Source organism: Semicossyphus pulcher, unplaced genomic scaffold (assembly GCF_022749685.1).
Source record: "Semicossyphus pulcher isolate SPU_LCO1_2020_fin unplaced genomic scaffold, fSemPul1.0.p SCAF_19, whole genome shotgun sequence".
NCBI lineage: Eukaryota > Metazoa > Chordata > Actinopteri > Labriformes > Labridae > Semicossyphus > Semicossyphus pulcher.
The window spans coordinates 6,069,916-6,095,154 of record NW_027211692.1 but is presented as its reverse complement, the minus strand read 5'-3'; the positions used below and the strand labels follow the sequence as shown (position 1 = coordinate 6,095,154).

The window sequence follows — 25,239 nt, the reverse complement described above, 5'->3', positions numbered from 1 at the left end:
CCTCCCCCAAAAAGGGGGTAAACAAGCCTGCCGTGTTTCTCTGACGGGAGTAAACAGTGATGGAGGAGGGACGTTCCAGCTGCCCCTCGGAGGTCTGAGTGCTGCATCCGGCTGCGGGTCAGCTCAGTGTAGACACACACACACACACACACCCTGGTGTCAGTGTGACTCTGGTTACAAAGGTTCATTGAGATCTAATGGATATGGTGGCTCTGAACCAACAGAGCACACGGCTGCTCATCCAGCAGGTCATCCTGGCTTCGGTGATTAATGTTACTCAACAGGAAAACCGGTGGATCAGGAAGTGATCCGTGGAGCTTGCAACACTCTTTCTCCCATGCAAAAACTTTAAATTAGACTGCAGAAGTTGAATTCAGCGGACTTTAATTAAAAAACAAATGCACCGACTTGTTGGAGGTGACACTAAATCAAAGCTTGTTTTTTAATATTTGAGAGCAGGCCTGGAATAACTAAAACAAAGATCTCACAGATCATCAGATTAAGCCTCCCTTTCATTTATTCATTCATTGTCTGTGGAGCATAGTCAAATGTTTTACTCTTTAGTCCCTGGTTACAGCTCCAGGTACTGTCTTAAAAGGTGCTCCTGTTTGTTGGAGTAAGGTTTATTATAACAAGCCTGATAGTAAACGTGAGGGTGAGGATGCAGGGTAAACTGGTGGGTGTGCGGAGTGATGAAGCCAAGCAGAGAGACAGATGAGAGTGATGCACAGATAGGCAAACACATTACTCATTTTTCAGTGACTTCTTCCATGTATCTTGGCAAACAAGCTGCGATTGCAGTGATTGATGCATTAATTAATAAAGTTACAGGACTCTTAATATGTATATTTCTTATGTATTGCTGCTCGGTGCAGATTTCTATCATCCCTAATCTGCATTTATTCTCTCTGAGGAGCAGCAGTGATGGAGGGGGGTTCCCTCAGCTCTCATTACCTCCATCTTTTGCCTTTTACCGTCATCCGTCCCGTCATTATTAGATTACAAAGATTACTTAGACTCACACACACAGCGGACAACCTCCCTGTTGCTCCCTGACTCCTCTGGGTGCTGTGGAGGAGGTGCTCCTTTCTTCGGCTCTCACCAGAGCTCGACTGGTTATTAAGCATCTGGGAGACCGGCTCTGCCACTTCATGAGATCCTCCTGCGGCTGCTGCTCTCCATCCACAAACAGTGACACAAGAGAGACCGAGGAAAAGTTTAAAGGTTGAGAGATCCAGCTCAAATTTTAAGGTAAGGTCACCCGCAAAGATTTCTTTTACACCAGGATTTTATTTCTGCCTTTAAGGATTACAACCTTTTACTACAACCTGGTGTTACTTTAATTGAAGCTATTAACTATTTTCCAAATATAATGCTATTGTGTTTTCAATGTTTGAATCTTTTTCCTGTTTGTTTCTGTATAGTACGAAAGTAGTAGACACTTGAGATGTGTCAGAACAAGTCAGAGTTTACATTAGAGCTGCAAGAAAATGCAGTGTAATCATTTAAAATCACATTCTTTGCAACAATAATGTAGGCTTTGAAGACTGTTGTGAAAATCTGTAACAAGTTTCAATATACCGCCAACAGATGATCATGATGTACATGAAACACTTGAAACCAAAAGCTACCCGTTATAAATAAAAGTACATTCTTCCCAGCATGTCAGCAGAAGTCTAAAAACTATGTGACTTTGTATTTTCACAATCTTCTGTCAGACTCACACGTTTCTGATCCAGCACTCAGTGCAGGCTGGCATGCCCTGGACCAGACCCCAGGTGGACCCTCATGCTGGTGGAGCAGAGGCCATGGACCAGTACAACATAAGAGACCACCACTACGAGGGCTCCCTGTTCCCCACCTCCACCCTCATCCCTGTCACTGTCATCTGCATCCTCATCTTCATCATCGGAGTGACGGGCAACACCATGACCATCCTCATCATCCAGCACTTCAAGGACATGAAGACCACCACCAACCTGTATCTGTCCAGCATGGCAGTGTCTGACCTCATCATCTTCCTGTGCCTGCCCTTTGACCTCTACCGCCTGTGGAAGTACGTGCCCTGGCTGTTCGGGGAGGTGGTGTGTCGCCTCTTTAACTACATCTTTGAGGGCTGCACCTCGGCCACCATCCTTCATATCACGGCCCTCAGCATCGAGCGCTACCTGGCCATCAGCTTCCCTCTCAGGAGCAAGGTGCTGGTGACCAGACGCAGGGTCCAGTACATCATCATCGCCCTGTGGGGCTTCGCTCTGGTCTCCGCAGCTCCCACACTCTTCCTGGTTGGAGTGGAGTATGACAATGAAACACACCCGGACTACAACACTGGGCAGTGCAAGCACACCAGCTACGCCATCATCTCCGGACAGCTGCACATCATGCTCTGGGTGTCCACCACCTACTTTTTCTGCCCAATGCTCTGCCTCATCTTCCTCTACGGCTCCATCGGGTGCAAGTTGTGGAAAAGCAAGAATGACCTGCAAGGCCCCTGTGCTTTGGCCCGAGAGAGGTCACACAGGCAAACAGTCAAGATCCTGGGTGAGTGGCTCATTTATTTATTCAGTTCTTCAACTCTGCAGACAGATGTTTGTTTCTCTTATGCTGTGGGCAGCCAGGACACTTCATGGTCACTGCATGTGTGTGTGTGAAAGTGTAATCCTTCACATGTGTTCCCCTCTTTTTTCAGAGTACAAGCCTTACCTTCTGTTTAAAGATATATCTCAGAACGCAGATTTGTACAATCAAACACTTCTGTGATTTAAACACAGCCTGTCACTGTTGCCTTAACAAATAACAGGGCTGACAGACTCCTGGTTTTCTTTCTCTTCTTTTTTACATCATATATTTAAGGAAGTGATTTGTACTCCATTTAAAACCTAAAGTAGCTTCACCTCCTCTGTTAAATCCGGCCTCTGTAACTGCTTTCCCAGGGCATTGTGTTGCTTTTATCCTGCAAGTTTTAGGAAGAGAAAGCTGGTGTGTTCATGTCGATATCAGCTGCCGAATTACTCTGTTTCGTCGGAAGCTAATCATGTCCTGCCACTGCACATTCTGATTGGTTTAATTTGCAGCTCTGGCACATTGTGCAGGAAACCCTGTTTTACAGTAAGAGTCCATGGCCGATCTGTATTAACCAAATATTTAATCATGAAGCATCCATTAGGATATTAAAGCTGTTCATTAGCTGAGCACACATTGCACAGAGCCCATGCTGTCAGACTTGTTGCCATTTGTACCCGCATTTGTCGAATCCCAAATTGGATTGTCATCAGAGGCCTCCATAAATCAGACCTAATGGAAATTTGCATGCTGGCACAGTCCTTTTTAATCTGCTCCTGTCACACATCGCAGGAGTCGCTCGGTGATCGCTGCTCCCGTATGACACGATCAATCCTGTGCATCATCTGTCCACTCTCTGAATCACAATGTAGGTGTTCAATTTATGAGGCTTGATATGCCTCTCCTTTAATTATTCAATTGACATTTATTAACCTTAAAATTACTGCCCTATTAGACCAACTGATGTTTTATCTGCAGGGGCTTCTTGATCAATACCAGTGACTCAGTGATTACTTATTTTAGTCATATCTTCTGCACAGCTTTTCTGCTGCATATATGCTCTAATTAGCTTACTTGCCTGTTGTCAAAGCGTCATTTTAATGTCTGAGCAGGCCGCCATCATGTCAGGGAACAAGAGAGGTAGTGCAAGTGAGTGAGTGCGTGTGTGTGTGTGCGTGGGCTTGAAGATAAGTTTTCAGTGTGTGGTCATTAATAAAAGGTAAGGGTGAGCACAGACCATAGATCATGGGTTACTTAAAGGGCCTGAAAACCAATATTTGAATCAGCCTTTCATTACAGAAGAGCCTCACAATGCTGATTATTTCCCATGTGAGATATATATATTGATCTTCTCACTGGTTGGACTCTACGAGGCTCTGTAAAAAACGTCCACCAATTTAAACTGAACAACATAATAGAACAATCAGTGGGTGCTAGAAAGATGACAGTCTCACACTATTCTTAACAAACCACTTCCACACAGTCTTAATGAAAGAGGAAGGAAGGAGCTTTTTATGTAGCTTTAAAGAAGTAGTGTGATATTTGGGAAGTACTATAGTGAGATGAGAAAATTAATCGCACACATATTTGAACGATAAAAACAACCTACCACCAGCAGCTGTTATTAGCTTAGCATGAAGAATGGAAAAATGAACTCATGATATTTATACTTCCTCCTTATTCTGTTTCTCCCTCAGTGGTGGTGGTGCTGGCCTTCATCATCTGCTGGCTGCCCTACCACATTGGCAGGAACCTCTTTGCGCAGGTGGATGACTACGACAAAGCCATACTGAGCCAGTACTTCAACATGGTCTCCATGGTGCTCTGCTACCTCAGCGCCTCCATCAACCCTGTTGTCTACAACCTCATGTCCCGAAAGTACCGGGCTGCAGCCAAACGCCTCTTCCTGCTGCACCAGCGACCCCGACAAGCCCACCTTGGCCAGGGACAGCTGTGCCACATCTCCACCCTGAATGAAAGCCTGACGGGGGTCTGAGATCAGTGATATTTGACTTCACCGCTGAGTTAGAGTTTGCAGGCTTCTTTAAAGTTCAGGAATTGCAGCTGAAGAGGAAACATGCTGAAGATGTGTGTTTGGTTTTATGTTTGAGGGGGAAAGAAGGGCTAAACTCCACTGCACTCAATGCAAAATCAGAGTCACTGCTGCTCAGTTAAAAGAGAGCAGATGAGGATTTTTTCAACATGTTACATTCAAATTATTCTTGTAAGAAAATTCAGTGAGCTCCAAAAGAAAACATCATATTTTCCTGTTTCAGTGTTACACCTCATGCAGAATCTTTCCCTCTTCAGGGTGTGCTTCTAGCTTGATGTCAGCGTTTATTGAACACACACACATCTTGCATTATCATCCATCTGCTGCACTGATACATAAATAATCTCACTTTGGCGTTTGCTACATTTGAAACGACTGCTTCTTTATAATGTCTAAATGTAGTCTGAGTTAGATTCTGTTGTAAGATTGAATTTGTTAATAAACGGCGCACCATCGTTATCATTCTGTTTGTTGGATGTCCTCTTCAATCAAGAAATCAACAACAAGTAAACCTATTAGCTTCGGGCCATTAGTTGTTCAGACCTGATAATGTGTGTGTGGATGTTTGCAGGGCTGTGTCCCCTCTTTCCTTTGACTAGATGGAACATAAACTTGTTAAAGCAGATTACTATGAAAATGGGGCAGTTGTTGTCCATGTGTGTGAAACAGAGGCCACCTGAGCCTTAAGGTTTTGGGGCTGTGTACGTGCTGGACATCGCATGTTATCTGACACTGCTATTACATTACCTGGGCTCTGAGTTAGATTTATGCTGGCAGCCAATGTCCCTGCATCACCATATTCAAAGTAATGGCTGCTCTAAGTGCATTTCAAAGAGGAATAAAGATATTAGGTTGTCAGCAGCGGCACAGCTTATTGCTTTTATTGCCCCCACTTGCATAATCTTGACACTATTGTACAAATCTGCTTTGATGTTGCATTTTAGATTGGAAATTGTACACTTTTGTACCCCATGCAACTCTGGCAAGAAAGGTAAGGTCAAAGTTATGTATTTTTAACCTGAACAATGTCTAATCCAAAAATAAACCCAGAGTTTTCCAGGTTCTGTGTGCCATAAATCTTGTCCTCTAAAAGGAACTGTCATGATTTTGCCCATGAATCATCAGGCCTTGGTTTGCACAAATACAAAGAGACAAAGTCGCTGTGGGCTGACTCATCCTCATGACACTTTTTTTTACCAAGCCATTCATCTCTGCCAGAGGAGCTGAAGCAGCGGGGAAAAGATTATATACCTCAGACCATTCTGCCATCACCTGGGGAGAGATCAGCAAGCAGCACGACTCCTCTGTTGGTTATTTTCTTTACTGATAATGAAGAGAGTGTCTGCGAGAGGCTCGTCCAGCCAGAGCTGTCAACACCTCCCTCAGGCCTTCTTCACACCACCTCCAATCTTTCAGCTTTAGAAATAAACTGTTTGTTTGTTTTGTCTCAACTTTTCAGGCCATGACTTCTACTTCATCAGCACCTCTGACAAACTGCACACCTCTCTCTCTGCTCTGTATCATACAGACGGCTATTTATTTGAATGATAAAAAGAATTCTCAGCACATAGTAAATATGATGTTTACTGCGATATGTATTAAGGTCAAGAGGAGTCAATTGTTCTAAGCCAAATGTTATTGTTTTCAAACTGACAAGAAATTACTGAAATGATAAAAAATTACTGTAGCTGCTGCAGCTGTTTACAGCGTAATCAGTGCTTTCCTTCATCTCGAGGCTCTTAACCAAAATGTCCCGACGTCTGTTGTTAAGCAACGGAGATGAAAGTATATATTTAGTATTTAAGGACCAAACGTTTGCACACTGATTAGCGAGCTGAGTGTTCAGATGGCCGTCTGCCTCGTTTTAGAAGGTATTATACGCCACAATGTTTATGATTTCATGTATTATTAAAGAAATATGCCGGCCTTCAGAGATAAAAATAACCACAAAGAAGACACAGGTTTATAAACTGACTGAATCGACAGAACCTACATGTGTATCTCTCCTGGGAAAGTACGTTTCTGACACAGCTTCTGCACAGGTCTTTCAGTGTAATGCTATTTTCCACCAGAGGGGGGAGCCAAGGAATAGTGCTGTCAGGAGAGTCAGCTGTGCATGTCTGCATGAGTGAAGACACACCACAGCAATATCAAACATTCCAGGGATTTAGCTCGGTCAAACATTGTTCAACACTGCTCGTTTAGTTTAGTTTATTTTACTTCTCCCAGTAAGAAATCTTATCAGCTTCTATTTTCAGTCCATTTCCACAAATTATCAGCAACACATATTCACTTCCTGTTTGGCTCCCTGTGCCTGCTGGTCCATACATGTGGCAACAGGAAGTGCTAAAATGGAGGATGTTTAGGAGAGGGGTTTCTGGAAAGTCTGAAGGGGTTCACTATCTTACTGCTCTTCTTTTGGCCTCTGGTGCCATCCTCTTCCTTCTCAGTTTCCACTTTACCAACCTAAGCTGACTGTGAGGTCAATCGTCTGAAACGAATAAAGTGTTGGCTGTGAAGTGTAGTTCAACCATTTGTAATCAGGTTTCTCTGCCACAGAGAGCCAGAGGTGTGTCAGTGCCACCTCACTCTCACTTTGTGTTCTTGTTGTAACATCTTGGTGACAATGACAATGAACATAAATGTTCCTTCACCTTTTAAAAGCCAGCAGGCACTCTTATAGGGCCTTTAATGGCAGTAATAATGATAAAAAGCCTGATTTATAAAGAGCTAATCAACTTGCCTTCTAATGCTTTGAGGAAACCGTTTCCATTGTTTAATGAACCATTTTACACACAGAGTCAATGCCCTGTTTCTCTCTCCAATACAGTAGACTTCACTGCAGTTTGTTGGCTAATTTATATCCACTTGGAAACTATGAATAGTGTTAGCTTATTCCTACTGAAAGAGCAATGTTAACTCTCTATGGATAAATGAACACTTTGAGTTTTGACAGATTCATGTGAACTGATTCAGCAGTTAATATATCACACTGAAGGAATATAACAGTAATGGTATTTCTCTTGACCATGAGTGTGGACTCAGTAATGTAAGAAATATAGTGTGGTCAATACAAGAGTACTATTGGGCAATACAACAGCAGGAAACAGCCTCTCCTGCAGATGTGTGGTGTTTTGTTGGTGAGTTAGAAACCAATCCATTAGATGGGCTCTCTACATTCCCACACCACAAACCACTTGATGGACTGGCTCTCCTTCCTCCTGACCCCATTCAGGACGGCAGAGTTACTCCCATATCTTTCATCCTCACATTAAGACTGAAAACAATAACACACTCGCTTGCTCTGAGTGCCCTTGACTTGCATCATAGCAAAAAGCAGAGACAACATGCAAAGTGTAGTAATAAAAGAACAAGCAGAATTAGAAATGTGCCGAGGTGAAAGCAAACTCTTGCAATAAACCTGAACATGATTAAGTAGTTGCAGAAGGAAGCAAGGATGCAGCTGCAAGCACTTCAGACACGCACATTAGGGCTACGGTCAGATTAAAACCCTGTGCAATTCATTATTCAGCACGTAACAAAAAATGTTATCCTTTTTTGTTTGGCTATATTAAAATATACATATGATAATTTGCATCAAACTATTGAACGTCTGACCTTTGAAGTCATGTTTTTGGGTTACAGTAATTAAAGATGTGAGTGTTGATATGTTTTTAAGTTAGTCTATTCCAGCAGGAATTGTGGGATAATTATGATTCAATAGAATATGAAAAATAGAGGGCTTGAAACCAACCTTTGGTGGCAAAGTCACACAAAGTGCCTACAGGAATTAATTAAGAGATTTTATATCAGGGTGTATACGGTGGCTGGAGGACCAGTTAAAAAGCTAAACACAACCCCAATAGGCTTCTTATGCACAGCACAACCATACACACTGGAGTTGTGAATGTCCCACCTCACGAAGCTCAGTCAAAACAACCAGACGTTACGAAACAGCCCCTCCAAATTAAAAGTATAAAGAACACACAAAGACATGGCAGGTATGTATCTATATATGAAATACTTAATATAATCCTATTTTCATTTACGTAACGACATTCCAGTGACGGGAGTGATGGTGACCGTTAACCTTTGATGCTAGTTGTGCAATTTGGTGGGTTAGCAACCTTATAAATGTGACTGAATGTGTAGGACAACATAAACATACCTTACTCTTAACAGTGTGAAGTTGAGTTAGAAGGTTGAATTGAATTGGTGAAATACAATACGATTATGATAATCAGCTGATATGAGACCATTTTGTTAATCATAAACAGTAATGTGGGGATTGTAGGTCACAGCAACCACAGGGAGCTAATTCCATGAATGCTAATGAGGATGCTAATTGCTCACATGGTGGGGACTTTCCACAAATGGAGGATAATGAGGATAATGAGGACAATGAGGAGGATGAAGAGGACTGTCAAATCCAGCTACATTAAAACTGTAAAGTAAGCTACTTCTGTTATGTGCTGTGTCTCTGGCTAATGTTAGCTATAGCTGGCAGGCAGGTGCTAGTTAGCTGGAGTTTTGTAGTGCTGTTTCCATAGTATGAAGTATTCCACTCAAGCTGTGCTAGCCTCTACTGATGCTTTTGCGATTACTTTAATTTAGATCTGGACATTTTGGGTTTTTGTTTGATGCTTTTTATGGGCATATATTTTAGTTCATTTTATAAACAATTAAGCCCCCCATAGCTCCCTCTATCACAATTTCCTGACGCCGCTCCAGGCTGTTTGTAAAAAAGAGTGTTTTATTTTGAAAGTCTGTAGCAGAAGTAGTATTTTTTTTAACCAACCTAACTTGACAGCGCTGTGTGAGCCAGATGCGCGTAAAAGTTGTCCACTCCTCCCTCTCGTCCATGAGGCTGATTTGGCTCCAGATATAAACACAGAGCTGCTCTCTGTGCCCGCTGCGCTCTTCAGTCTCCTCTCAACCAGCACGCAGTTTGCTCCAAGAGGCCGAAAACAGAAAAAAAGCACGAGGGGACGATCTCTGGCACATTCCCCAGGATGGAGGTAACAACTATGTGACTCTGAGTGTAGTTTTCTGTTGAAGTCTGTACTTTTGGACTACTTGAGCAGATGTGTTTAACATTTAATGTGGTTGAGTGCAGCAATGTGTGGTTTAAATTGCAACATTACATCATTGGAGCTCATTAAGTGACTTGATGATAGGCTTCTTTTAACGTTCATGTCATTACAGTTACATTTGTGGAAGGGGCCATGGCCTGCTTGTGTAACAAATGAACATTACTTGTTACATAATTTAATTTATTTTAATTTATGTTGCTCCAATTATGAAGTACAATATTAATTTGTTGTTGTTTGCTTCTCATCACTAGACAAGTTCTCAAAGTACGTTTGTCATACGTTTTATACTTTTGACAAATATGTTAAATATTGTGTTTTAACTGAACTCTAATAGATTACTTGCAAAGGATGTTTTTATGTAGTAATTTTAAACTCTATGTAAGGATGACTATACTTCTCTTTCCTGAGGGTGTTGATCTGTTATGAAAGTACATACACACATACACACACTAAAGTACACTACAACATGTAGATTCCCTGAAAGCAACAGGGTTTTGCCTCTGGCACTCTTTGGCTCAGTTTGTTTAAGCTTCAGGCTGATGTAGTTTAAAAGTAGATTTGTGGTAAGGACTTCATAACAAGTAACCACGGTGTGAGAGGAAGGAAATGGAGCTGACAGAACATCAGCCAATGTTTGTGCGCGTGATAAATGTGCGGAGTAAATGCCATAAGTGGATTTTCTCTTCACTATGTTCTTGATTATATGTAGTCTGATTTTTTTATTAGCAACTTCCCAGCCAGCGTGACCTCAGCTGACGAGCCGTGGTTTCTCTTCTCAATTGTCCTTTATTCACTTTATTGAAGCTAAAAAAGAACAAGTGTTCTTCATGGTATACAAGGCCTGTCCGAGCCCTTTCACATGTTTTTCCTGCAGGGTTTGCTTGCAGGTTTGTGGTCTCCTCCCTGCAAAACAAGCTGTTCCCTCAGACTTTTAACATCAATTTAGAGTATTTTATGTCATGGGGCGGATAGGAAGAGAAACACCCATTTTTTCCCACAACACGTGAGGGAGCACATTCGTAATCTACCACAGACGTACTCTCACATACTTACATCATGCAACTTTAGCACTATTCTTTTGGCCTGTTCTGCTTTGATTAAGACGAGAAATTAAGAAGAGAAAAGAATCTCAATCTTACAAGCTCAGTTTTCAATTTTTTTCAGAGACAGATTTCATTTGATTGATTGATTTAAACCTGAAGTAAAACCTGTGCACATCCGGCTGAGACCAGTCAGGGTCATGTGTTCCACGTTTAAGATGTCTCAGATGTTTCAGACGGTCATCTGTCAGAAGTTTCCGTCAAAGTAGCATTTGTTTGCCCCCAATGATGACCCCAAAGAAAGCTTACTGAGTATTGCCACATCACTAAAATGAGTAAGACGACATTTGTCCGCTGGTTATGCAATGGTATGTTGCTGCTGTTACCTGTAAACTTTCTGACACCTGAAATGGATTTGAGCTAAAAGCATCTCTTCTCCCAGGTGTCAGCTGTGAGGGACGGACACTTTCGTCTGCTGCAGCCTCAGTTTGAGTTTGATAGGATGGTATTTTATCTAAAGCAACTGTAAACCAGCGTCTCACTCACTGTCATTTATAAGTGCTTGGACTTGATACTTGACCGACATCACATATTAGTTTTAACTCTGCTGTGTGTTTCCAGCTTTAGGAAAGAGCTGTGCATGTTTGCAAATTTACATCAGCTGCCTGGAGGAAGCCTTAAGAGAAGATTAGCACATGGAAATTCTGAAGTTTTGTGTTTCCCTTGTTGGAACAGCAAGCTAATGTAGACAAACTGGAAATTGTGTGCACTCGAGCGTATTTGTGTACGTGTGTGCATACACCTGAGGACTTGTAATGTGTGTGTGTGCTGGGTTGTGGGGGTTTTGGGGTGGGGGTGGGGTTTCCTTTGATGGAAAAACAACACCACAGCTAGAGCAGTGAGTATTTGGGATTGCCTTGCCAACCATATGGTGAGCACATTTATTATGTAATCATAGTAAAGTTAAGAGACCAATAACACAGGAACTCAGTCTGTACCAGCCAGACGGTTACTAAAGAGTTTTTCCCCTTTTGCTTTACAACATTATGTCATTTAAATAGTGTCACACTGTTATTATCATTACGAGCCAACGCTTACACCCCTGCTACTTGTACTACACCTAATACGTGCACGACAGACACTAGAACCACTAGTCCAGCCACATAGTAAAAAAAGAAGAGAGCACACTGGCTCACATCCTTTGAAGCTTGATGATGACACAGTGTGAAGACATCCATGGGTTTCATGCTCAGAACTTGTCAGAAGTGGACATTATCTGTGACAGATGCAGTCTGAGGTGTTTGCAGAGGCTGTATATTAAACTGTATGGATTTCAGTGTGGGATGAATGTTTCACTCCGTCCTGAACATAAAACAGACGCCTAACTGACCATGAAGCTCGGAGGAATGTAAAACATCAGCATCAAGGAAAGCCTCAGAAACTTTAGAACCGCTCTCTAAGTCACGGTGTGGTTATGGTTGGATCCCTGTTCAAATCTCACCGCAAGGTGTGTAAGCTGATTTTTACAGTTTATAAAATTTGTGCGAGTCCTATGACTTACTGACGTCTGAGTCACGATAAGATGAGCTGCTGGATGAAGAGCACGTAGCTGTGATAGGACAAACCACCAGCATCTCATGTGGCTTTTAAAGACAGATTCCACTGGTGCTTATGTTGTGTTTTTTAAATTAACATCCTGCAAACTACATTCGCTTTAACTTGTGATGTTTTCAAGCATGTTGTCTTCCTACATATACCTTGAAATTAACTCTACCATCTTTTGAAAACAGCACTACACTGGGCAGATATAAGATGTCATTGCAAAATGAGCTGGACGAAAAGCAGGAAGTGTATCGAATTTTGCAGAATCTTCATATTCTTCTCACTGTAGTTCTTTCTGCTTGTCTCCACTGTTTCAGATTTCAAATGCACGTTAAGAAAGAGTAAGGTGATATTCATGTGGGCATCAGAGTGTATTGATAGACTGTGGTGGTAAGGAAAGTGCATTGCACTTAATGAAGATGAGAACAAAAAGACCGGCTGTTCATTTAACAGGTTTCAGGACATTCAAAATCTGGCCTTGCAGAGGTTTTACAATAGAGAAACTGGTATTTAACATTAACATTAACATTTAGTTAAGGAGAGTCACAAAGAATATTTAACTGGTAACTTTGATGTGGTTCTGCAGTGCTGTGTACCCTGAAGGTGAAAACATACAGAACAGGCTCTGACATATAGAAGACATATTAGCTTGCTGTCTTTGGAATCTGCACAGACTTGCTGACTGAAGCATTTACATAGTTTGCAGTGGATGTAGAATCCTTTTAAAATATCAATAGGTTGTGTTGTTATGTGGGAAGGTTTTACTTTCTAGTTAGTTTCCTGTGTTTACATCCTAAAGCTGGGTTCTCTTTCTAAGTAGGTGCGTGGGAGCTTTGCTTGCTGGAAGATATGTGCATCTTTACGACCAATGAAATGCTTCATAAAGCTGCATAAACACTTAACTGCTTAAGCTGATCTTTACGGCAGAGTGGCTGTTGTTTTTTCTCTTAAACATTGTTCATTTTTGCTCCCATTTTGGGACTTTAAACTAAACATGAAGTGTGTGAAGAGTCATTTTATAAGGGATGAGGTCGTGACATGCCCCGCCCCTCTGAGTTTCAGTCTGAAGCAGGGCATGGGGCAGAGAGATAGCCGGGGTGGTGACCACAGAAGAGATAATCAGGTGGACATTGTGATCTGTAAAAGGAAAACACACATGCTTTTGGCTTCGTAGGAAGTTATGTCACGAATGGATACATGTAGACTGAGTGAAATACCTGAAAATATGAAGGGTCAGAGCTGGCTAGGTTTGAACAGGTTGGAGAGGCACACTGAGAGAGGCTTATGAATGCCGATCTGCAGATTGTCAAACAAGTTAAATTTAGTCAGTATAACATACATAAATGTGAGATACATGCAAACAGATAACACCCTCTCCAAAAAAATCATCATGACTTCATAACTTAACCAAATCTCCCTGCAGAACTGTTAACCCTTGTTGCCTGCGCCCCTTAACCACCCTCTTCTAAATCTGGCTTCCAGACATTTTCTTTATTGCCTTTTTTTGGCGGAAAGGAGTGCGAACACAAGAGCTGCAAGCTGCTGTACAAGTCAAGGTTTGCGTTTTTACTTAAAGCACAATTTGGAGCCTTAACTAGATAAGAATATTTCTGATTCATCATGCGTCTCTCATCATTTAATATCCGCAATATTAAATAGTAAAGGCAAAGAAAATGGGAAAAAGGTACTTCAAAATACCCAGCGACCTAAGAGTCTATTCACAACAGCACTCTATCTCCCCCTTGTATGAAGTCCACACCCTCTCACATGTGTCACTCCCCATTAGCAAAGTGAAGCAGAATATTTCCTTCTAAAGTTTGCAGTCTCAGTGGATTAATAGAAACACTATGACTCTGGATCCACACACAGTTTTAATTGGAAAGGTGCAGGGGTCACTGAAGTCATCCCACGTCTGTGCTGCTCAGCCTGAGCGTCAACCATCTGATCCAATGTCCAGATGGTTTTCGTCGTCTTGATTGCTGGATCAGTGTGGATGAGAATACCAGAACACCACGTAGAATCCCCAACAGATGCTCGTATCAAAGCTGTCCTGCTGAGCCTCAAACATTTGGAAGACGTTCTGTCTGCTGCTAGCTGTTTACATTTTTTGATATCTCTCTTTAGACGTGATTCACTCTGCATTACCCTGCTTCTTGTTGCACAACAGTTCAGATTGTCCTAAGCAGGCCGCTGTAGTTGTCGTATTGAAATATCACGATGCATTCCACCAACAGGCCTGGCTCTGTTATCTGTTCACATATCTTCAGAATTTGTCAGTCAAACTGCAGTTTAATGGCAGATTTCAAAAGCCCCTTGGGGCTGATGTGTATTGCATTAAGCACATTTCGGTCTTGTAGTGTTTCTTGGAAAAGTTTGCAGTTCTCAGGTCATCTGGATGTATTTCCTCATTATCCCCTGAAAGCGTATTGTTTCATTGCATATTTGTTTACCATCCCTACAGTAGTCTGTGTCTGCATCACCTCCCATTTTCCCAGAGGAAGAGGCAGCAATGACTCCTAGATGAGTCAGTCCACTTACCTCATTCCTCTGTTTCAGGGCCCTTCTAGTGCACCTTAACACATACGCATCACATACAGCAACACAAACACAGTGCCAGTGAAGGCACTGGAAAAGTGAGATGATGGTTCAGTCCAAAGACACATCATGTTTTCCTGGAGCGGCATCAAGCAAGAAGGTGCCTGTCTGCTCTCATACCACTTAACAAGTGTAGGCAGAAGGGAGCTGCTCACCGAGGTGGTTTTCCCCCGTCTCAGAACATGCTGACTCATGAAAACAAAGGCTGCAGTCTCAAAGTGAAGCCATTACGTTTGGTGAGCTTATTAAACGAGATCTATCTGAACAGCTGTGCTTTGGTGTGTTTTATTTTTCACTTTCAAACACCTCCTCGTTGTTCGGCTCACTAGTGAGAGCTTATGTGGATTGAGATTTAAAGTCATTCCCAGAGAAGGGTTAAAGATCCAGAGCGAGACCTCATCTTCATCAGCTCTATGGTAGATTACATGGCCTGTTGCTCTCCGGCCACCCTGTTATGTCAAGCAGATATGTTAGGATTTACTCAGACTGATATCATGTGCTTCCTCTGGAAATAGGAATCACAGGAACAGACAATAGCAGGCTTTGTGTGATCTGTTTATCTCTGTGTTCTCTCTCCACATCTGCTGGTCATACAGTAAACCTCGTGTCTCCATCCATAGCCTGGAAATTAAGACGCTGGTTAGGATTAACCTTTACTTATCCATACAAAGCTCACTGAGGAGCTCAGCGCAACACTCTGCTTTGCATTCACACTGACGAACAGAATACACGATGGATGGTGTTCTTGTGGTCATTTTAGCCATGTTGGATGTCTTAATCTCAAGGTATGAGTACCTTGATTTGTCAGGTATTTAAAGACACTTCTGAAGTGATTATATCAGCATTATTGTTGTGGATCAGGTGGGGAAGAAGCAGTTTCATACCGGCACTAAGAAGTTTGCAGACGCCACTGTTGATATTTTAAGAGCAGGAAAACTGGGCAAGCGTAAGCATCTAAGAGACATTGCCAACTTGGCCAAATTGCGATGGGTCACTGGGTCAGAGCATCTCCACAACGACAGGTCTTTGGGGATTTTCCGAGAATGGACTGGTTAGTACCAAACAAAAATGGTCCAACAGGGACAACTGGTATACCAGAGTCACGGCCGCCCAAGGCTCATTGACTGGTGCTCATTCGTGTTGTCAGATTCCCCACAACAGAGCTACTGCAAAGAAAAATGCTGATGAAAGTTAATTCTGGCTGTGAAAAGAGGGCGTCGGAACAAACGGGCCGTTTTCAGCAGGATGATGCACAAAAAAAACTTTTCAAGGAGTTCAAGGTGTTAACTTTAAATTCCCCAGATCTCATTCTGACCAAGCATCTGTGGGATGTGCTGGAACAACAAGACCCCACCTTACCACTTAGAAGACTTAAGGGATTTACTGCTAACGTCTTGGTGCCAGATACCACAGAACACCTTCAGAGGTCTTGTGGAGTCTTTGCTCCCGGGTCGGAGCTATTTTGGCACAAAGGGCACCCAGGCTAGGCTTGAACAGGTTTTAATGCTGTGGATGATTGGCATATTTTAATTGAATTTAGGATTTTTTAATCATGCTATTAAATGGAAAAGCTCCTAACGTTTCAAAGTGAAAATGTTTTTGTTAACAGCGCAGTAAGTCTGAACTGTAAAATAAACTTCTAAAGGAGCTTTTTCCAGTCAGTCTGAGTTCAGAAATAACTTGTTTCTTTTTAGAATCAACTCAGGCCTGTTTTTGGAAAACGTTAATCACATGGGTAAGGCGATGCTTTAAGAGGCTTTTTTCGTACTTTCCTTGTTTAGACATGCTCAATTGCACTGTATATGAGATTACAGTATGTTTCAGATGTGGTCTAGTATATCCAGGGACGCTCTCTCTAAGGAGCTGAGGGGTTACAGAGCAAAGCTGTGATCCCGGCTGCTCACGCAGCTCTGGGGCTTTTTCCCAGGCCGAGAGCCCCAGAAATAGAGTTTGCTCTGCTCTCTCCTGCAGTGAACCGAAGTTTCCCACTCTTCCACAGAGCGCGGGGTCCCAGCTGAGTTAACTATACACAGTACTGATAACCAAGTGAAGTCCTTTTATGGCTCAATGAACGTCTCATTTGTTATCTCAGTCAAACAGTTAGAGAAATCATTCGAGTCCAACTGAGAGGAAAATCATTGGTGCATGAAGTTAAACAAAGTCAGACAGGGAAATTATTCAAAAACTAGAAGGTTGATGAAGTGTGTAAAGTCTTCATATAGCTTTCATGTTTAATATAAGTCAAATATAATGAGAAACATAATCTTTGCTGTACAACAAATTAAAGCAAAAGTGCTTAATATGGATGATTTTACTCCCAAAATGCACTTTGAAAACTATTGAACCATGTGAGGAGAGAAAAAGTTCCTCTGGTTGTATATTTTAGGGGGTTGGCAGATATTCCACTTGTGTGTCATTAAAACAAAGTTGGACAATAGAAAACCTGAAGCCTTGATTTTCTTGACCCAAAACATCTGAGCAGCGATTTAAAATGAACAAAGCCCCAACTTCCTCTGCCTGCGCTGTTGTGACTAGAGTTTGCGCTCTGAAGGAGCCATTTGTTTTTGAAGGACAGGAAAGTGTTAAACAAATAGACGTTACAAAATAATGGTGTTGAGAGTGGGTGGTCCCTGATGATTACTTTTTATCATGGATGAGAAAAGAGAACTCAGGAAAAGGGCTGCGATGTTGATTAGGACACAGAGGCAGCACAGAGAGGCAGTAACCGAGGTACTGCGGTGCTAGCTGATGCTGTAATACGTTAGGGTGGAGGGAGCAAGGTGGTGAGGTCATATGAGAACAAAGGGAAAAAAGAAAATAAAGCGTGTGATTAAAATGTGGAATGTGTGTATCTGTGAAGCTTATAGGATCCATGTTTCCATGGGCTACAGCTCAAACAGTGCAGACAAGAAGAGGAACTGAGAGTGCAACCCCAGGAAATGTGACAGAGGCAGGAACTTTTTAGTGGTCAATAAAAGAAGGATGGAAATAAGATGTTGCATGAAAGCCAGAAAGATACAGGGAGGAGCACCACAAGCAGTTAATGTACAACAGAATGTCTAACATTTCAGGCTGCAGTAAACAAACACTATAATCATTGTCCAAATACTTAGCACTAAAACAACTAGAACCTGTAAAACTGAATAACACTAGAGTGTTGTCTTCAAGACTTTCGTTCATGCACATTCCAGCCTGCAGCCATCAGCCAACTTATCACTTAGGCCACAGATATGTGAAGTGAGTTAATAGTCATGAAAGAGCACCGCAGAGGAGGGAAGTGTAGCAATCAGCTTGGGAATAGTGGGAGAGACTAAAAGAAAAGGGGCCAAGAAGTGATAACAGTGTGGGGCTGCAAGGACAGGTCCCTCCTGTCACAGGCTGCAGCGTGATGTTAAACAGCTGTGGAGAGAGAGAGGGGCTCATTTCCTGTTCCACAAAACACGCTCTTCAACAGGAGAAGAGATGAGTTCCTACAAGGACAGCATTGAACCAAACACGCTGGTGGACTCTTCTGAATGTTTGCGTACTCTCCCTTCCTGCAGTGTTTCTCAACCCGTCTGCATTTTCCTGTGAGAAGAGGGAAGTGAAACATGCTCTTCATCTCAGAACGACTCCTTGTTGAGCTGTGAAATAGCTCTCCGCACAAGCCACAATTGTTATTGTAGCTGTCTTTGTTCAGCAAGTCCCTGCCCTAAGTATCGAGCTGAGCAGCTTTGTTCCTCCCATTATGAGTCTTAAACTTCAACGTTTAACTTTATTGTATGTGATTTATAAAACTGCAGAAAACCATCGCACTCATTGCTCACTTGTTCTACTCTATATTAGCTGAGTTGCTCAAACCTGCGCCCATTAAAATGATTAACTTGGGCAGCCTTGTCGTAATCCTTCAAATCAATTGTTTATCCTGGTTTAGTCTAATGTTTCACATATACTGTACTTCCTAGACACGCTCTTGCCCACAGTATATCAGAACTGTTGGTATTTGAGCTGTGAATGTTTATATGAGAAGAAAATACATATTAAAAGTATGTGTACGTTGTTTGATTGAAGGTTTCTCTTTTCCAGAAGGATTCTCCATCCAAGCCATCTGTGGCTGAGCTGGCTGGAAGGTTCAAAGGTCATATTCTGCCAATGCCCACCTCCAATGACGAGGTACTATTTATATCTTATATGTGACAATATCAAACATATACTAAACCGTGTGTTTAATAACCTAAAAGAAGAGTTATTTATATTCTGCACATATTTTATTTTGAACTAATACATATGGACCGCTTGTGTTTCTGGTTTTATTTAGTCTTCCTTCTTTTTGTTTGTAGTTACCGTTTCGAAGAAGACCTCCGTGTTCCCTAAAGTTGCAGAATCAGAAAGATGACAATGAAGAATCAGATGTAAGTAATCTATTTTAACATGACAGACAGTGTACTGTTTAAAAATCTGATCTGGTTTTAAAAAACCTTTGTTTGCATTAAGACAAAGTTAAAGTACAAGTGCAACAAAAATGCCAAAACTTCACAAAAATAATTTTATTTATTGAAGTCTGAATTCTTACCGGGACATGTGCTTGTATGTCCCGGTATATAGTAAAAAGACAATGCATTGACAAAATGAAAGCATTAATAAATGTATTAGTTTTCTACATTTCAAATGACGGTTGTGATAGTTCATCTGCTCATTAACTCTTATTGTGCCCGTTTGCAGAAAACTACTGTTTCCCCAAATCCCTTTAAAATAAAGATGAAGAACTCTGCCATCATTGAGAAGCTTCAGGTAAATGCACCTTGCATTGTTTGAATATTTTGTGAGGGAAACAGGAAACTAAACACATGCCAGTCTCTATTGAAGGATGTAGCATTGGGCAACAAGCATCAGGGGTGTGTAGTCAGGAGATGTTCAAAGCATTACCGCCACCTAGTGTTCAGTTGACTCTGGTGCCCGAGCCCGAAAGAGGAAGGGTTTGTCCTTATGCCACAATCGGCTCAGATTAATGAGCTAATAGGATCATGGGCCACTCAGCCTCTGGTGAGGCTCTAACTCGCCACCATCGTTTCTTTAGTTAGCAATTCACACGCTGGGCAGCGATGGGACAAAAGGGCTGCCGCTTCTCCCTCTTCCTCTTCTCACCTGTGCAGGTAGGATTCTCTCCTCTGAACTTCAGCAGCGGTTGTCCAAAAGGGGAAAAAAACAAGGCTTTATTCAAGTGGCTATTTTATATTGATGTTAGAAGTTATGTTAAAAAAAACAAGCTGAGTAACAACCCACACGTAGCAGCAGAAACAGACTCCTTCAGGGTGTGCAGGTGTTGTTTTTGAACTTACAAGGGATCGTGAGGAGGTGCTTCTAGAAGTGTGTTTCAGAACAGGAAGGTGATGAGTGCAACCAGGGTACAGTCCTGTGTGTATACCTGTACAGTACATCATATTATTATTATTCATAGGACTAAAGTTCAAAATGTAGGGGTAAAAATCTTGACATACTAAAGGTTAGAATGTCTGTACTTACCCATTATTTTTTTTAAAAATGCAACATGTTTATATTAATATGACAACTTAAATCTTTCCATGACTTGTTATAATTCCTAAGATCACATTCAACATGGCTCACATCTCTCAGATACAGTCTCAGATTTTATTTATTGCCTCAGCCAAATTTCCTCTGGGAAAAGAAAGTATGATTTATGTGAACTTTAGAATCTAGAAAAGTGCTGTGAATGTAGGGCAGTGTTTTACAGGCTTTATAAGAACACAATGTACTAAAGAGATTATAGTGTTCAGGCTTCAGGATTTTCCTTCCCCCCTACAGGCCAATCTTGCTCTGTCACCCACATCTCTGCTGCCTTCACCAAAAAGTCCTGACGTGAAGCTCCAACCAGCACCGTCGTCCCCGACCTTACCCTGCAGCCCGCTGAGCCCCCTGAGCCCCACCCTGCGGCCCTCACATCAGTCCAGCGAAGAGGAGGAACCCGTTAGTTTCAGCAATCCTCCCGAGGGCACCCCACTGCCTAGCTTCAACAAGGTAAACATATGGACTCATGTGATCTGAGCTTTTTGTTACATCTCCTTTAAATGCAGTTGGACTGGTTTTGTGGCTTTGTTTTTATGACTTTTAGAACCAAACAAAATTCCCCTTAGATCATGTTATTTCAGTCTGATGCCTTTCAGATTGTTTGAGCAGTCCTGAGAAACAAAATGACAAACATAGGCTGTTGTCACATTGAGTGATTCCCACGCTATCCGCTGAGTGAGCTGTGATGTCACAGCCGGACACATGGCACCCTTCCCCGCTGACGTGTTTCTCAGTGGGTTGTCCTGCGTCTTCTCTTTAAGCAGGCCTCAGATAAGCTGCAGCAAGATGCCCCTGTAGTGCCTGGATGCTGCTGCAAGGGGGATTGAAGTTGTAATCCCCTTAGCCTAGTTAAGAGTTCCTACGAACCATTTGTGAACTGCTCTCACGCATACACTGATTAGACTTATACAGTTGTTACAATTGATTCAGTGGGACAAATTAAATGATATTGAATTCTTTAAGATATGTTTGTTTAAAAACATCTATATTTCCTGTTCAATCTAACTTGTTTCTTACCCACAGACTAGAGCACGACTTTCATTCAAGAGACGCCCGCCCACGAGGCAGCACAGAAGGTCAGCTGGAGAGGAGTCGGGAGCCTTCGGGAGTGCTCTTTCCCCATGTGAACTGAACAGCCCAAAAGAAAATGGGGAAGACCAGGTTTTTTACAGCCCAGCAGAGGAAGACGAATACAGACAGCCAGTCAGTCTTAAAGAAGCCGATGGGGACAGGGACTGTGAAAAAGTAGAGGATGAGGTAGCAAAGAGTGACCCAAACGACAGGGGAGGTCTGGCTGAGCATGAAACAACACAAGCCCAGACCTGTGAGCCTTTGGAGGAGGAAGAGCAGCCGTCAGAGCCTTGCACTGCCAAGCAGATAGAGGGCGATGCTAAGACAGAAGAGGAGCACGAGGAGATGGAGGAGGACTCCAAGAAAGAAATGGTGGGGTGTCAGCTGTGAATGTTTATCGATGAAAAAATATATATATATCAAAAGTTATTCAGTGCTTTGATTAAGAACACTCTTTGAAAAATACTTTTTTTAAAGGTCTTGGTACCAGCTCTGTTTTAAGCTCCTCTGTGGCCCTCTTCCTGCCGTCAGTAGAACAGGTCTATAAACACTGGACAGTTATGAGATCAGCTGTTCTCTGCACATAAAAATAAGCATTACAGTTGATACTGTATGATAGCTGACAGAGGGGATTTGTGTCATGCTGTCTGAATGACCAGACTCCTGTTTTTATGGCTAATAACATTTTCTTTCAAAGACTTTTTTGAGAGTGCACTTCCATGTCAGAAACGTCATGTACATAAAACTTAAACTGAAATACTGAATGCTGGTTAGAGAACGGAGAATTTATTATTAGACCGCACATATATGTTAGCAGATCTAAAAATGTTCTGACATCATAAGTCACGATCACTTAAGATTAAGTAATTTGTGATCTAGTTTTTGTTTTGTTTTTGACATGTTGACAATGATGATGTTTTCATGTACTTCTCTGCTTGTCTTTTATTTTGTATGATACAAAATATCTGAATCATAGAGCTACTGTGGAGTCGCTCAGGTCGTCATAAATATGCTAAATAATGTAAGCCTCATTCTTATGTAAGACAAAAGTTGACTTACATGTGTATGGTCACATTTTTGGATTGAAAGAATAAACATGAATCAAAGTGGTCAGTAATGATGAATATGTTAATTTTGGAAGGCCTTCAAGTAAACACTTGATACTGTAAGACATTGTTTAAAGGTCTAATGCACAATATAGTCTTCAGTTAAATGAACTGTACTTAAATAGCGCTTTTATCATCTTTGCAACCGCTCAAAGCTGCTTTTACACTACATGTCACATTCACCCATTCACACTCATTGATACACTGATGGCAGAGCAACTGCCTTCCTGTTATGCTATGCCACCCGGAGCAATTTGAGGTTCAGTGTCTTGCCCAAGGACACTTCAGCATGTAGACTGAGGGAGCTGGGGATCGAACCTCCAACCTTTCTGATTGAAAGACGACCGACTCAACCACTGAGCCACAGCCGCCCCAACAATGATGGTCTTAAAAAACAGGTTGTTTATGATCATTATGGATAGCATAGCACACGTACGTGCAGGAAGGTTTAAGAAATGTTTACCTCTTCTGGATGCAGTCTGATCAGGCTAATCATATGATAATTATTGGTGACTCATCACATCTATATGCTTATATGTGTTAGACATACAGTACATGGACATCCTCTACATCCTGTATGTAGTCTACATATTTTGTAGCATATCACTTTGTGATGTAGGGGATATCCTACACCTCACCAGACAGTTTTGATTTGTTTCATCTATATTTAAGGAGAAAACGTCTGTTTGATAATTAACTGTGTTTTAGACACTGGTGGTACATGGTACAGGTAAGATACTGCACTGTGTAAAATGATAGATGTCAAAGCAAGACCCCAGACCTCAGAACCGACACCCAGGATTGCAACTGACCCTATAACTGCCCATTTAAACTTAATTAAGAGTTTGATCATTTCTATATTGAGTCACATAATTTTTCCCCAAGGCTCAGTCCAACCTGAGCAGAGGTTAGGTAATTAGTGGGCTGTGCGAAGCACAGCCCACAATGGACACCTATTCTTCCCTCTGTTTTTCGTCCGTTTTCTTGCCCCGCAGCTTTGAGCGCACACAAACAAAAAATATATCAAAACGTGCGGCTCGGTCGGACTCGATGTGCTATTATTTTTATCTCCAGAATATTAATTTTTCGCGTCGCAAGACGCGAAAAACTGCGACAAATTTCTCATCTGGAATGAATGGGACGAGGTACAAAAAACTCGCAAATCTGCAACGTTTTTCAAACATCTCCTGCTCTGGCCTACGTTCACCTAGAAACACCATTCAAACTTTAAAATGTAGGCACGGGTCTTGTCTATTTAAGTTGTATTTGAACTATCATTTTTGAACGGTGACCCTTTAAAGATGGTGAGTTATTTTGGAAAAATTCAGGATTTATAATGGGTGTGTATTGCGGAATGTTCGTGCAGAGCTAACTGACAGAGTGGAGAGACTCAAAAAAACCTCTCAGAAATTCTCTCTCTCTCTGACGACCCCAGCCACAAATTACACAGTAGAACTGTGATTTTTCACAAAGTTGTAGCCACACTTGTCTTCTTTCTCCCAATGTGTCTACTTTATCAGTAGGGTTTACGGTTTTTGATTTATCTGCCCCTAACCGACAAGAGTAGCTCTCAACTGCTCCATTTACTCCAATGTTAATCGGGAGGAGGATTTTCCAGGATTTTCGAAACTGCACCTGTTTTTAACTCGCTCCTATTACCACATTTTAGAAGCTAGGACCACAAAAACTTATGTCTGTGTTCTTTAAGGCCTTTCTGGCTTGATGGTGAAGAAATTTTGCCGATATCATGTTTGGTTTTGAAGAAATGGCAGTAGTTTGACGTCCTAAATGTGAGCCAGAAATCACGCTCACATCAGCTGTCACAGACACCAGCTGTGGTCGTTGCTAGGGCTTTCCGACAACCATCACCGCGGCAACCGAGATCAACTGGGCCAACAGAGACACACTACTCAAAAAAACTCTCAGAAATTCTCTCTTTCCGTGACGACCCCAGCCACAAATTACACAGTAGAACAGTGATTTTTCACAAAGTTGTAGCCACACTTGTCTTCTTTCTCCCAATCTGTCTATTTTATCAGTAGGACTTATGGTTTTTGATTTATCTGCCTGTAACCGACAAGAGTAGCGCTCAACTGCTCCATTCACTCCAATGTAAATCACACAGACAGACAGACAGACGACAGACACACACAGACACACACATGCACAGACACACACACAAGACAGACAGACAGACAGACAGACGACAGACACACACACAGACAGACAGACAGACGACAGACACACACAGACACACATGCACAGAGACACACACAAGACAGACAGACAGACAGACGACAGACACACACAGACAGAGAGAATATTTCTAAACATTTAAACTATATTTAATGATCTTTTCATTCATTCAAGCCAGGAACTCCATTGAAATATTTAAATGTTTCTAATCATCAATATATCGAGATTAATTGAATTTCTCAGTCTGATTCAGAGTATTTGACTCATTCTCACTGTAATATCTCTTCATACTCCATCAGCTGATATAATATAAATAATATATTAATATGAGAAAAAATAAATAAAACATATATTGT

General features: G+C 41.8%; 2 protein-coding genes across 2 annotated transcripts; both read left to right on the top strand.

Annotated features, from left to right (window-relative positions):
• Positions 1–1,757: 1,757 nt before the first annotated feature.
• On the top strand, positions 1,758–4,558 carry mlnr (motilin receptor). The gene is made up of 2 exons (XM_069668729.1): positions 1,758–2,541; positions 4,260–4,558. The coding sequence occupies exons 1-2, from the start codon at positions 1,758–1,760 to the stop codon at positions 4,556–4,558; spliced, it is 1,083 nt and encodes a 360-aa protein (XP_069524830.1).
• A 4,982-nt stretch (positions 4,559–9,540) lies between these two features.
• On the top strand, positions 9,541–22,689 carry LOC138597197 (capZ-interacting protein). Its single transcript, XM_069668763.1, has 6 exons — positions 9,541–9,633; positions 19,011–19,097; positions 19,265–19,336; positions 19,647–19,715; positions 20,748–20,960; positions 21,534–22,689. The coding sequence occupies exons 1-6, from the start codon at positions 9,628–9,630 to the stop codon at positions 21,969–21,971; spliced, it is 885 nt and encodes a 294-aa protein (XP_069524864.1). The 5' UTR covers positions 9,541–9,627; the 3' UTR covers positions 21,972–22,689.
• Positions 22,690–25,239: the final 2,550 nt, after the last annotated feature.